This window comes from Ovis canadensis, chromosome 2, assembly GCF_042477335.2.
Source record: "Ovis canadensis isolate MfBH-ARS-UI-01 breed Bighorn chromosome 2, ARS-UI_OviCan_v2, whole genome shotgun sequence".
Lineage (NCBI taxonomy): Eukaryota > Metazoa > Chordata > Mammalia > Artiodactyla > Bovidae > Ovis > Ovis canadensis.
In genome coordinates this window covers 113,391,310-113,404,330 of record NC_091246.1, presented here as the reverse complement: position 1 = coordinate 113,404,330, position 13,021 = coordinate 113,391,310, and the positions used below count along the sequence as shown (strand labels likewise).

The following is a 13,021-nucleotide window of genomic DNA, read 5'->3' as shown; positions in this document are numbered from 1 at the left end:
TGACACTCGCGGTAAGTGTGGCACCCAAAACAAGAGTGTCACCCGAGATACCAATAGGACCCAGGACAAGAGCAGAAGCCAAAATACCAGCAGCACACAGGACAAGAGCGGCACCCGAGACACCAGTGACACTGCGGAGAAGAGTGCCACCATAGACACCAGCCACACCCTTGACACTCACAGCATGACCAGCACCCATGGCAAGAATGGCCTCTGGGACACCAGCAGCACCCCGCACAAGAGTGGTACCCGTGGTAGCAGCAGCACCCATGACACTCACAAGGTTTGCACCTGAGACACCAGTGGCACCCAGGACAAGAGTGGCATGAGACACACCAGCCACACCCATGACACTTGTGGAAATAGCTTCACACATGGCAAGAGCTGCAACCAAGAAACCAGCGGCTTCCTTGGCATCGTTGCAAGGGAGGCAACCATGTCATGAGCACCACCTGAGACAACAGAAAACCGGGACACCAGGGACACCAAAGACACCAGGAACAGCCACGAAAAAAGTGACACTCAGGACACCCGTGGAACCTGTGAGCGAGTAACACCCAACAAAACGAGCACCCAGAACAAGAGCAGCAACAGATTCACCAGCTGCACCCGTGTCACTCATGGCAAGAGCGGCACACATGGCAAGAGTGGCACCCAAGAACACAGTGACACCCAGAACAAGAGCAGCACCCTGAACACCAGTGGCACCCAGGAAAAGATCAGCACCCGAGACAACAGCTGTACCCATGACACTTGCGGCAAGAATGGCACACATAACAAGGATGGCACCCAGGATGGGAGCAGCACCCAAGGACAAGACACCAAGGGCACCCAGGACAAGAGTGGCACCCGAGACACCAGTGGCACCCATTAAATCAGCAGCACTCATTACATCAGTGGCACCTGTAACACCCGAAACACCAGTGGCACTCAGGACACCCGAGACACCAGCAGCACTTCTGACACCCACGGTAAGAGCACAACCCACGGGAAGAATGGCAAGCAGAGACACCAGCCACAACCCTGACACTTGCAGCAAGAACAGCACCCATGGCAAGAATGGCAGCCAGGAAAAGAGGAGCACCCAAGACACCAAGGGCACCCACGACAAGAGTGGCACCCGAGACACCAGTGGCACCCAGGACAAGACCAGCACCCGAGACACTGGGGCACCCTAGACAAGATGGCTCCCAAGACCCCACCAGCACCCATGATTCCAGCAGAACCTGTAACATCAGTTGCCCCTGTGATACCAGCGAGATCAGTGGCACTCATGACACCCGAGACATCAGCGGCACTAATGACAACCATGGTAAGAGCAGGACCCGAGACACCAGCCACGCCCATGACACTTGTGGCAAGAGTGGCACTAATGGCAAGAGTGGCAAAGGAGACACCAGCAGCAGCCATGACAAGAGCGGCACCCAAAACATCAGCGGCACCCAGGACACCAGTGGCAACAAAGACTCCAGGGATAGCAAGACAACAGAGACAACCAGGACACCATTGGCATCTGTGACAAGAGTGACACTCGAAACATCCTTGGCACCCATGACATCAGTGGCCCCTGTGACACCAACGACACCAGTGGCACTCATGACACCCGAGACATCAGTGGCACTTATGACACCCATGGTAAGGGCAGCATCCGTGGCAAGAGCAGGACCCGAGACACACCAGCCGCACTTGTAACACTCGTGGCAAGGGTGGCACTCATGGCAATTGTGACACCCAAAACAAGAGCACCACCCGGGACACCAGTGGCAACAAAGACTCCAGGGACAACCATGACAAGAGTGACACCCGCGACACCACTGGCACCTATGACAAGAGTGATACCCGAAACACCAGAGCACCCTAGACAAGAGTGGCACCCGAATCACCAGCTGCACTCATGACACCCATGGCAAGTCAGCACCCATGGAAAGAGTGGCACCCGAAAACCAGTGGCACCCAGGACAAGAGTGGCACATGAGACATCAGTGGGAACCATGAGACTCACGGCAAGAGCTGCAAAATCATGGCAATAGCGGCACCCGAGACACCTGCAGCACCCAGGAAGAGCACGACACCTGAGACACCACTGGCACCAAGGACAAGCACAGCACCCAAAACACCAGTGGCACTCAGGACAAGAGTGGCACAAGAGACACCAGTGGCACCCAGCTGAAAAGTGGCAGCCAATGTACCGACCTCACCCATGACACTCAAAGCAAGAGCAGCACCCACGGCAAGAGCAGCACCAGAGACACCAATGCACCCATGACACTTGGGGCAAAAGCAGCACGCATCACAAGAATGACAGCCAGGACAAGAACAACACTCGAGACACCAAGGGCACCCAGGACAAGAGTGGCACCCGAGATAACAGTGGCACCCATGACACTAGCAGCACCCATGAGAGTCACAGCAAGTGCTGCAAACCGATGCCAGTAGAGGCAACCAAGGCACGAGTGGAACCCAAGACAACAGTGGCACCAGAGACACCAGTGGCTCCCAGGACAAGAGCTACACTTGAGACACCCCCGGCACCCAGGCCAAGAGCAGCACCAGTGACACCAGCAGCACTATTGACACCCACGGCTAGAGCAGCACCCATGGCACGAGCGCACCTGAGACAACAGTGGTACCAATTAAATCAGCATCCCCTGAAACACCAGTGGCACTCAGGACACCAGCAGAGCTTCTGACACCCATGGCAAGAGCACAACCCATAAGAGTGGCAACCGGAGACAACAGCTGCACCCATGACACTTGTGGCAAGAGCGGCACCCATGGCAAGAGCGGCACCAATGACACAAGTTGCACCCATGACACTTGCAGCAAAAACAGCACCCATGGCAAGAATGGCAGCCAGGAAAAGAGCAGCACCCGAGACACCAAGGGCACCCAGGACAAGAGTGGCACCAGAGACACCCACGGCACTGAGGACAAGAGGGGCACCCAAGACACCAGTGGCACCCACTCAAGAGCAGCACCCAAGGTACCAGCCTCATCCATTACACCCGGGGCAAGAGTGGTACCAGAGACACCAGCCGTACCCATGACACATGCAGCAAGAGATTCACCCATGGCAAGAACGGCCTTTGAGACAAAAGCGGCACCCCACACAAGAGGGGCATTCGAGGTAGCAGCTGCTCCTGTGTCACTCATGGCAAGAGTGCCCCCTGAAACACCAGTGGAATCCAGGTAAAAGCAACATCTGTGACACCAGTGGCACCCAGGACAAGAGTGGCAACAGAGACACCAGCCGCACCTGTGACACTCGCGGCAAGAGTTTCACCCATGGCAAGAACGGCCATTGAGACACCAGTGGCACCCCACACAAGAGTGGCACTCGAGGTAGCAGCTGCTCCTGTGTCACTCATGGTAAGAGTGCCCCCTAAAACACCAGTGGAATCCAGATAAAAGCAGCACCTGAGCCACAAGTGTCACCCAGGAAAAGAGCGGTACAAGAAACAACAGCTACACCCTTGACACTCACAGCAAAGAGGAACTAATGGCAAAAGAGGGACCCAAAAACCCAGGGGCACCCAGAACAAGAGCGCCAACTGAGACACCATCGGCACCTGTGAAACCTGAGCAACAGAAGCACGCACGGCAAGAGTGGCACCTGAGATGCCAGCAGCACCCATGACACTCGCGGCAAAGCGACACCAATGGCAAAAGCGCGACTGAGAACCCACAGGCACCCAGAACAAGAGCGGCAGCTGAGACATCATCAGAACCTGTGATACTCACAGCAAAACGGCACCCATGGCAAAAGCGGGACCTGAGATACCAGCAGCAGCCAGGACAATAGCAGCACCCGAGACACCAGCAGCACCCAAGGAAAAGAGGGGCACCTGAGACACCAGCAGCACTCATGACACCCATGGAAAGAGCATCAATCATGGCAGGTGCAGCACCCAAGACACAGTGGCACTTGTGGCACTTGTAGCAAGAGTGGCAACCATAGCAACCACAGCACCTTTGACACCAGAGACACCCAGTACACCAGGGGCACCAAAGACACCAGAGACAGCCATGACAAGAGTGACACCAGGGACACTAGTGGCACCGTGAGAGAGTGACAGCCGAGACACCAGCAGCACCCAGCACAAGAGTGGCAAAAGAGATACCAGCCACACCCATGACACTCACAGGGCATGAGTGGCACCTGAGAACCCAGCGACACCCCTGACAAGAGTGACACCTGACACCCAGGACACACAGGAAAAGAGTGGAACACAAGACACCAGCCACACCCATGACACTTGTGGCAAGAAAGGCACCCATGGCAAGAATAGCACCCAGGACAAGAGCAGCACCTGGGACACACTGGGGCACCCTGGAAAAGATGGCTCCCGAGACCCCAGTGGCACCCATGACACCAGCAGCACCTGTGACATCAGTGGCCCAGCAAAACCAGTGAAAACCAGTGGCACACATGACATCCGAGACATCAGCGGCACTAACGACACCCACGGTAAGAACAGCACCCATGCCAAGAGCAGGACCAGAGGCACCAGCCGCACTCGTGAGACTCGTGGCAAGAGTGGTACCCATGGCAAGAGCAGCACCCGAGACACTGGGGCACCCTGGACAAGATGGCTCCTAAGACCCCGGGGGCACCCATGACTCCAGCAGCACCCGTGACATCAGTGGCCCCTGTGATACCAGTGAAACCAGTGGCAGCCATGACATCCAAGACATCAGCAGCTCTTATGGCACCCACGGTATGAGCAGGACCCGAGACACCAGCCGCACCCGTGAGACTCGTGGCAAGAGTGGCACCCATGGCAAGAGCAGCACCCATGGCAATAGTTGTATCCGAGACACCAGCAGCACCTGAAATACCAGCAGCACTTGGGACACCAGTGGCAACAAAGACTCCAGGGACAGCCATGACAAGGGTGACAACCGTGACACCACTGATATCTGTGACAAGAGTGATACCCAAAACACCAGTGGCACCCTAGACAATAGTGGCACCCGAATTACCAGCTGCACTCATGACACCCATGGCAAGTCAGCGCCCATGGCAAGAGTGGCACCCGAAAACCAGCAGCACCCAGGACAAGAGTGGCACATGAGACATCAGCAGGACCCATGACACTCATGGCAAGAGCTGCAAAACCATGGCAATAGCCGAGACACCTTCGGCACCCAGGAAGAGCACGACTCCCAACACCAGTGGCACCAAGGACAAGCACGGCACACAAAACACCAGTGGCACCCAGGACAAGAGTGGCACAAGAGACACCAGTGGCACCCAGCTGAAAATCAGCACCTGATGTACCATCCTCACCCATGACACTCGAGGCAAGAGCAGCGCCCAGGGCAAGAGTGGCACCAGAGACACCAGTGAAACCCAGGACAAGAGCAGCATTGAATTCACCAGGTGCACTCATGATACCCACAGAAAGTCAGCACCCATGTCAAGAGCAGCACCTGAACACCAGCGTCACCCAGGAGAAAAGTGGCTCAAGAGACACCAGCGGGAACCGTGACACTCACGGCAAGAGCTGCAAACCCAATGGCAATAGGGGCACCGAGACACCAGCGGCATCCAGAATAGTGGCACCCGAGACCCCAGTGGAGCCCTGGAGAGAAACAGCACCAGAAAAACCAGCAGCACTCATGACACCCAAGTCAAGAGTTGCACCCGAGACACCAGCGGCTCCCAGGACTAAAGCTACACCCGAGACAACAGCGGCACCCAGGACAAGGGCAGCACCAGAGACACCAGCTGCACCCGTGACACTTGGGGAAAAAATGGCACCCATGGCAAGAATGGCAGCCAGGACAAGAACAGCACCTAAGACACCAAGGGCACCCAGAACAAGAGTGGCACCTGAGATACCAGTGGCACCCATGACACCAGCAGCACCTGTGATATCAGTTACCTGTAACACCAGAGACCAGTGGCACCCTTAACACCCAAAATACCAATGACACTTATGACACCTGTGGTAAGAGCATCATCCATGGCAAGAGTGGCAACCTGAGACACCAGCTGCACCCGTGACACTTGCAGCAAGAGCGGCACCCGTGACACCCAATCAACATCAGCATGCAAGGAAAGAGCAGCACCCAAGATACTGGTGGCACCCTTGATAAGAGCAACACCAATGATACTATGGGCACCTGTGACACTCGCCCTTAGAGCTGCACCCAGGACAAAAGCAGCACCTGAAACACCAGCAGCACTCAGGTAAAGAGTGCCACCAGAGACCAGCAGCTCCCGGGACAAGAGCGGCACCCGAGACACCAGTGGCACCCGGGACTAGAGTGCCATCAGAGACACCAGCCACACCTGTGACACTCGCTACAAGAGAAGCACCCAAGACACCAGTGGCGCCCAGGTTAAGAGCAGCACCTGAGCCACCAGTGGCACCCAGGGAGTGTGCGACACACGAGACATCAGTGGCATCAAGGACAAGAACGTCACCCAAGACACCAGCGGGACAGAGGACAAGATGGCCACCAGAGACACCAGTGGCACCCACTCAAGAGTGGCACCCGAGGTACCAGCCTCACCCATTACCCTCAGGGCAAGAGTGGTACCAGAGACTCCAGCCGCACCTGTGACACTCACAGCAAGAGTTTCACCCATGGCAAGAATGACCTTTGAGACAACACTGGCACCCCACACAAGAGTGGCACTCGAGGTAGCAGCTGCTCCTGTGTCACTCATGGCAAAAGTGCCCCCTGAAACACCAGTGGAATCCAGGTAAAAGTGGCACCTGTGACACCAGTGGCACCCAGGACAATAGTGGCAACAGAGACAACAGCCACACTCATGATACTCATGGCAATAGCGGCACGCATGTTAGGAGCTGCAACCAAGACATCAGCAGCACCCAGGGCAAGAGCAGCACCCGAGCCACAAGTGGCACCCAGGAAAAGACTGGTACAAGAGACAACAGCCACACCCATGACACTTGTGGAAAGAATGGCACCCATGGCAAGAATGGCACCCAGGACAAGAGGAGCACCCAAGACACCAGGGCACTCTACATAAAAGTGGCAACCAAGACCCCAGCAGCACCCAGGACACCAGCCACACACGTGGCACTCATGGCAAGAGTGGCACCCATGGCAAGAACAGGACCTATGACAATAGATATACGTGGAGCCCAGTGGCACCAAAGAAACAAGGGAGAGAAATGGCAACAGTGACACTGAGGACACCAGTGGCACTCATGAGAGAGTGACACCCGAGAGAGCAGTGGCACCCAAGAAAAGAGAGGCACCCAAGACACCAGCCTCACCCATGACACTTGCGGCAAGAAAGGCATACATGGCAAGAATGACACCCACGGCAAGAATGGCACCCACGACAAGAGCAGCACCCAAGACACTGGAGCACCCTGAACAAGATGGCTCCCGAGACACAGCAGCACACATGACTCCAGCAGCACCCGTGACATCAGAGGCCCCTGTGATACCAGCAAAACCAGTGGCACTCATGACACCCGAGACATCAGCAGCACTTACAACACCCACAGTAAGGGCAGCACCCATGTCAAGAGCAGGACCCGAGACACCAGCTGCACCCGTGACACTCACGGCAAGAGTGGCACCCTTGACAAGAGTGGCACCCATGGCAAGAGTGGCACCTGAAACACCACCAGCACCTGGGACACCAGTGGCAACAAAGATTCCAGGTACAGCCATGACAAGAGTGACACCTGGGACATCACTGGCACCTGTGGCAAGAGTGATGCCTGAAACATCAGCAGCACCCTAGACAAGAGTGGCACCTGAATCACCAGCTGCACTCCTGACACCCGTGGCAAGCCAGCACCCATGGCCAAAGTGGCACCCAAACACCAGCGACTCCCAAAACAAGAGCGGCACCAGAGACACCAATGCACCCGTGACACTTGGGGCAAAAGCAGCACCCATGGCAACAATGGCAGCCAGGACAAGAACAACACCCGAGACACCAAGGGCACCAAGGACAAGAGTGGCACCCGAGATAACAGTGGCATCCATGACACCAGCAGCACCCGTGAGAGTCGTGGCAAGTGCTGTAAACCCATGCCAGTAGAGGCAACCAAGACACCAGTGGAAACCAGGACAAGAGTGGCACCCTAGACACCAGTGGCACCCAGGCCAAGAGCCACACCAGGGACACCAGCTGCACCTTTGAAGCTTGGGGCAAAAATGGCACCCATGGCAAGAATGGCAGGCAGGACATGAACAACGCCCATGACACCAAGGGCATCCAGGACAAGAGTGGCACCCGAGATACCAGGGGCACCCATGACACTAGCAGCACCCATGATATCAGTGTCACCTGTAACACCAGAGACCAGTAGCACCCTTGACACCCGAAACACCAAGGGCGCTTATGACACCCACAGTAAGAGCATCACCCATGGCAACAGTGGCAACCAGAGACACCAGCCACACCCGTGACACTCGCAGCAAGAGTGGCACACATGCAAGAGCAGCATGCGAGACACCACTGGCACTCTGGACACCTGAGACCCCACCGGCACCCGTGACACCCGATCAACATCAGCACGCAAAGCAAGAGTGGCACCCGAGACACCAGTGGCATCTGTGACAAGAGTGACACCAATGATACTATTGGCACCTATGGCACTCACCCCGACAGCAGCACCCAGGACAAGAGCGGCAACTGAGACACCAGTGGCACCCATTACAAGAGTGGCACCTGACACCAGCAGCAGCCAGGGAAAGAGCAGCACATGAGACACCAGCCGAACCTATGACACTTGACGCAAGAATGGAAACCATGGCACGAACAGAACCCAGGACAAGAGGAGCACCTGAGACACCAGGAAAACCTGGATAAGAGTGCCCTCCGAGAACCCATCAGCACCCATGACATCAGCAGAACCCGTGAGACTTGCAGCAAGAGCTGTATACCCATGGCAATAGAGGCAACCAAGATACCAGCAGCACCGAGGACAATAGTGGCACCTGAGACACCAGCAGCAGCCAGGAAGAGAGTGACACCCGAGACACCAGTGGCACCAAGGACATAAGTGGCAACCGAGACACCAGTGGCAACCAGGAAAAGAGCAGCACCAGAGACATCAGCAGCACCCAGCTCAAGAGCAGCACCCAAGCTACCAGCCACACCAGTGACACTCATGGCTAGAGCGGCATCCATGGCAAGAGTGGCACCCAAGACACCAGTGGCACCCAGGACAGCATCAGCAGAGTTACCAGTGGACCTAGGACAGGAGCGGCAACAGAGACATCAGCTGCACTGTGACTCTTGCGGTAATGTTGGGACCTAACAAATGCCATGATAGGCTTCAGGGACTAAGGTAGGATTCACGGGAAAGGCTGAGTCATTGCCCAGTGAGGTCATCCCCATGGATGCCAGGACTTGGCTAATCAGCATACTCCCCATAACCTGGTTTGAGTTTATCAGGATGTAAAAGACATCCCTCTGCAGCCAATAAAGATTAGCCAATTAGTAAATACCAGGAAACCCCTGCAGCCAATAAAGATTAGCCAATTAGTAAATACTAGGACACTCCTGCAGCTAATCAGCCCTTGCCAACTCTCTGTTCTAAAACCTACAAATACTGCTGTAAATCTGGGCTCGGGGATCCTTGCTCCACTCAGCTGCATTGGATGTGGCAGGAGCCCTAGCTTGAGCTAGAAATAAAACCCCTTCATGCTTTTGCATTGCTATGGATGTCTTATTCTCTCAGTTTTGTGGACTCGGACTCTGGGCATAACAGCAAGTGTGGCACCCAGAGCAAGGGCGTCACCCAAGACACCAATGTCACCCAGGACAAGAGCAGAAGCCAAGATACCAGTGGCACACAGGACAAGAGCGGCACCCGAGACACCAGCGACACCGGGGACAAGAGTGGCACCAGAGACACCAGCCACAAACTTGACACTTGGGGCATGAGTGGCACCCATGGCAAGAATGCGCTCTGAGACACCAGCAGCACCCCGCACAAAAGCAGCACTAGAGGAGGCAGCTGCACCCATGACACTCACGGCAAGGTTTGCACCTGAGATACCAGTTGCACCCAGGACAAGAGCGGCACGAGACACAACAGCCACACCCGTGACACTCGTGGAAAGAGCTGCACCCAAGGCACCTGCAGCACCCATGGCACTGGTGGCAAGAGCAGCAACTGTGGCAAGAGCAGCACCTGCTGGGAGCCAGCATGTGGAATCCCGCCCATTGCAACGGTCATGAGGAAGAGGGCTGACAGGCAAAGGCGAGATCAGGCCTAGAGGGAACCCCCCTGGACCTTCTCGAGCATCCACCCCAAAAATAGAGTCTGTCCGCTTTATTACATTATGCCTTTCACCAACTCCTCTGACAGTAACAGGGGGCTGTCCCCTCACCACCTTTTTCTGGAAAAAGTTAATTTAGAGCTTCGGATAATAAGTCTCCTGGGCATAATAAGAGTGTTTCAATCCAAAAACCCCTCTGATGGCTTTCTAGCCTACCTGACAGCTTCTATCCAGACTCTTACAGCTATGCATGTGATTGTTTACATCCTCCTGACCACGAGAGGAACAGGAAGCTTAAAAAACATCCTAGGAATGTAGGGCCTTCTGAGGAGTCAAAATCATTAGAATAGGACTGATTAAGGGTTTCATTGTTGAGCCAATACTTGCTGCCAAGTTTTCATATCTTTTATTTGTTGACATAGTTGGTATGTAGAAAAAAACAGGTAGTAGCCCTGGCATTAGCAACATTAGATCTTTGAGTTAAGTACTTTCTTTGTTATAACCCACTGCACCTTTGTTCTACAGGAATGTAACCTTATTTAGTACTTTGAGGGTGATGGGGAAAATGAGTTTTCTGGTTGATAGACATTTATCTAGGAAGAGAGCCATAAAAATGTTAACAAGCCTCTTGGCCAGAAGATAATGTAAATCACCGGAGACCTTTTGTCTACGGGAAGGTATGCAAAAAAGAAAGCCTGGTCTCAATAAGGGCCAGGACTGCTGTCCTTGCATAATTCTGCGTATTCCATTATTTCTTTATGTACAGCTTGGGTTATATAAGCTGCCTTTGAAAATAAAGTTGTGGGTCTTGCTCCAATGCTTGGCTCCCCCATGTCGTTCTTTTCTTATTCTCCCTTTTCAGGCTGAATTCTCATCTGGGGCATAGAGGCTCACTGTGTCTATTTATTTGCCTGGGCTTCTAAGACCACGTGAGAGGGAGCCCAAGGTGGGACACCCTCTGCTATTCAAGTGGGCACCTGTGGCCTACACAGATGGTGCAAGTTCCTTGTCTTGAGGCTTTATTGGCTTTCTATGTAAACCAAGGAATTTCAGCTTATTTTCTCCTCTATTTTCTCCACTACACTATTCTTTCTTAATCTGTTTATATCTCTAATTAAATAATTCTTTCCTAATTGCTGACGCTGTCTCCCCTTCGAATTCCCTGGATCCACCGTGGCTGGATCCCAGCAAGCACCTGTGACATCAGATACACCCGGGACACCAGGGGCACCAAAGAAACCAGGGGAGTCATGATAGCAGTGACACCCAGGACACCAGTGGCACCCATGAGACAGTGACACCCGAGATGCCAGCGGCACCCAGGGAAAGAGCGGCACCCGAGACACCAGTAGCTCTTGGCACTCTTACCCATGGCAAGAGTGGTATGTGAGACACAGTGGCACCTGTGGCACTTGTGGCAGGAGAAGCACCCATGGCAAGAGCTGCACCCAAGAAACCAGCGGCTTCTTTGGCATCGTCACAAGAGTAGCAACCATGGCAAGAGCAGCACCTGAGACAACAGAAACAACCGGGACACCAGGGACACCAAAGACACCAGGGACAGCCAGGACAAAAGTGACACCCGTGAGAGAGTAACATCCAACACAAGTGGCAACCAGAACAAGAGCGGCAACAGATTCACAGCTGCACCTGGGACACTCATGGCAAGAGCAGCACCCATGGCAAGAGTGACACCCGAGAACTCAGTGACACCCAGAACAAGAGCGGCATCCCTGGACACCAGTAGCACCCAGGAAAGGAGTGGCACCTGAGACACCAGCTGCACCAATGACACTTGTGGCAAGAGGGGCACCCACGGCAAGAGTGGCACCCAAGAAACCAGTGGCCCCCAGGACAAGAGCAGCACCAGAATTATCAGCAGCACTCATGACACCCACGTCAAGAGTGGCACATGAGACACCAGTGGCACCCAGGACAAGAGCAGCACCAAAGACACCAGCCACACCCATAACACACGCAGCAAGAGAGGCACCCATCACAGCAGCGGTACCCAGGTCAAGAGCAGCACCCGAGACACCAGCAGTACCCAGGACAAGAGTGGCACCCGAGACACCAGCACTACCCATAACACTTGCAGCAGAAGAGGCATCCATGACAAGAGCGGCACCCGAGACACCAAGGGCACCCACGATAAGAATGGCACCCAAGACACCATCTGTACCCAGGTCAAGAGTGGCTCCCAAGCCACCAGTGGCACCCAGGACAAGAGCAGTACCAGAGACACCAGCCACACCCGTGACACTCGCAGAAAGCATGGCACCCATGGCAAGAGCATCACCCGAGACAGCAGCAGCACCCAGGACAAGAGCGGATCCCGAATCACCACTAGCACTCATGACACCCACGGCAATAGCAGAACCCATGGCCAGAGGGGAACCCGAGACACCAGCAGCAACCAGGAAAAGAGTGGCACCCATGACACTTGCGGCAAGAACAGCACCCATGGCAAGAATGGCAGCCAGGAAAAGAGCAGCACTCAAGACACCAAGGGCACCTAGGACAAGAGTGGCACCCAAGACATCAGTGGCACCCAGGTCAAGAGTGGCACCCAAGACACCAGCGGCACCACTGGCACCCAAGTCACCAGCAACACCTGGAACAAGAGTGCACCCAACACAAAAGTGGCACCTGTGACGCTTGAGGAAAGAGTGGCACCCAGAACAAGAGCAAAACCAAAGACACCAGTTGCACATGTGACACCCGAGACCCAGTGGCACCTGTGACACCTGAGCAATGGCAGCACGATGGCAAGAGTGGCAACTGAGACACC

The 13,021-nt window shown here is 54.8% G+C and overlaps 2 protein-coding genes across 2 annotated transcripts; both read left to right on the top strand.

Annotated features, from left to right (window-relative positions):
* Positions 1–2,695: 2,695 nt before the first annotated feature.
* On the top strand, positions 2,696–4,834 carry LOC138432411 (sericin-2-like). The gene is made up of 3 exons (XM_069573752.1): positions 2,696–2,983; positions 4,216–4,468; positions 4,602–4,834. Exons 1-3 carry the CDS (start codon positions 2,696–2,698, stop codon positions 4,832–4,834), a joined length of 774 nt encoding a protein of 257 aa, XP_069429853.1.
* A 2,960-nt stretch (positions 4,835–7,794) lies between these two features.
* Positions 7,795–12,749, top strand: LOC138432410 (dentin sialophosphoprotein-like). Its single transcript, XM_069573751.1, has 4 exons — positions 7,795–7,999; positions 8,086–8,305; positions 9,687–9,912; positions 12,165–12,749. The coding sequence occupies exons 1-4, from the start codon at positions 7,795–7,797 to the stop codon at positions 12,747–12,749; spliced, it is 1,236 nt and encodes a 411-aa protein (XP_069429852.1).
* Positions 12,750–13,021: the final 272 nt, after the last annotated feature.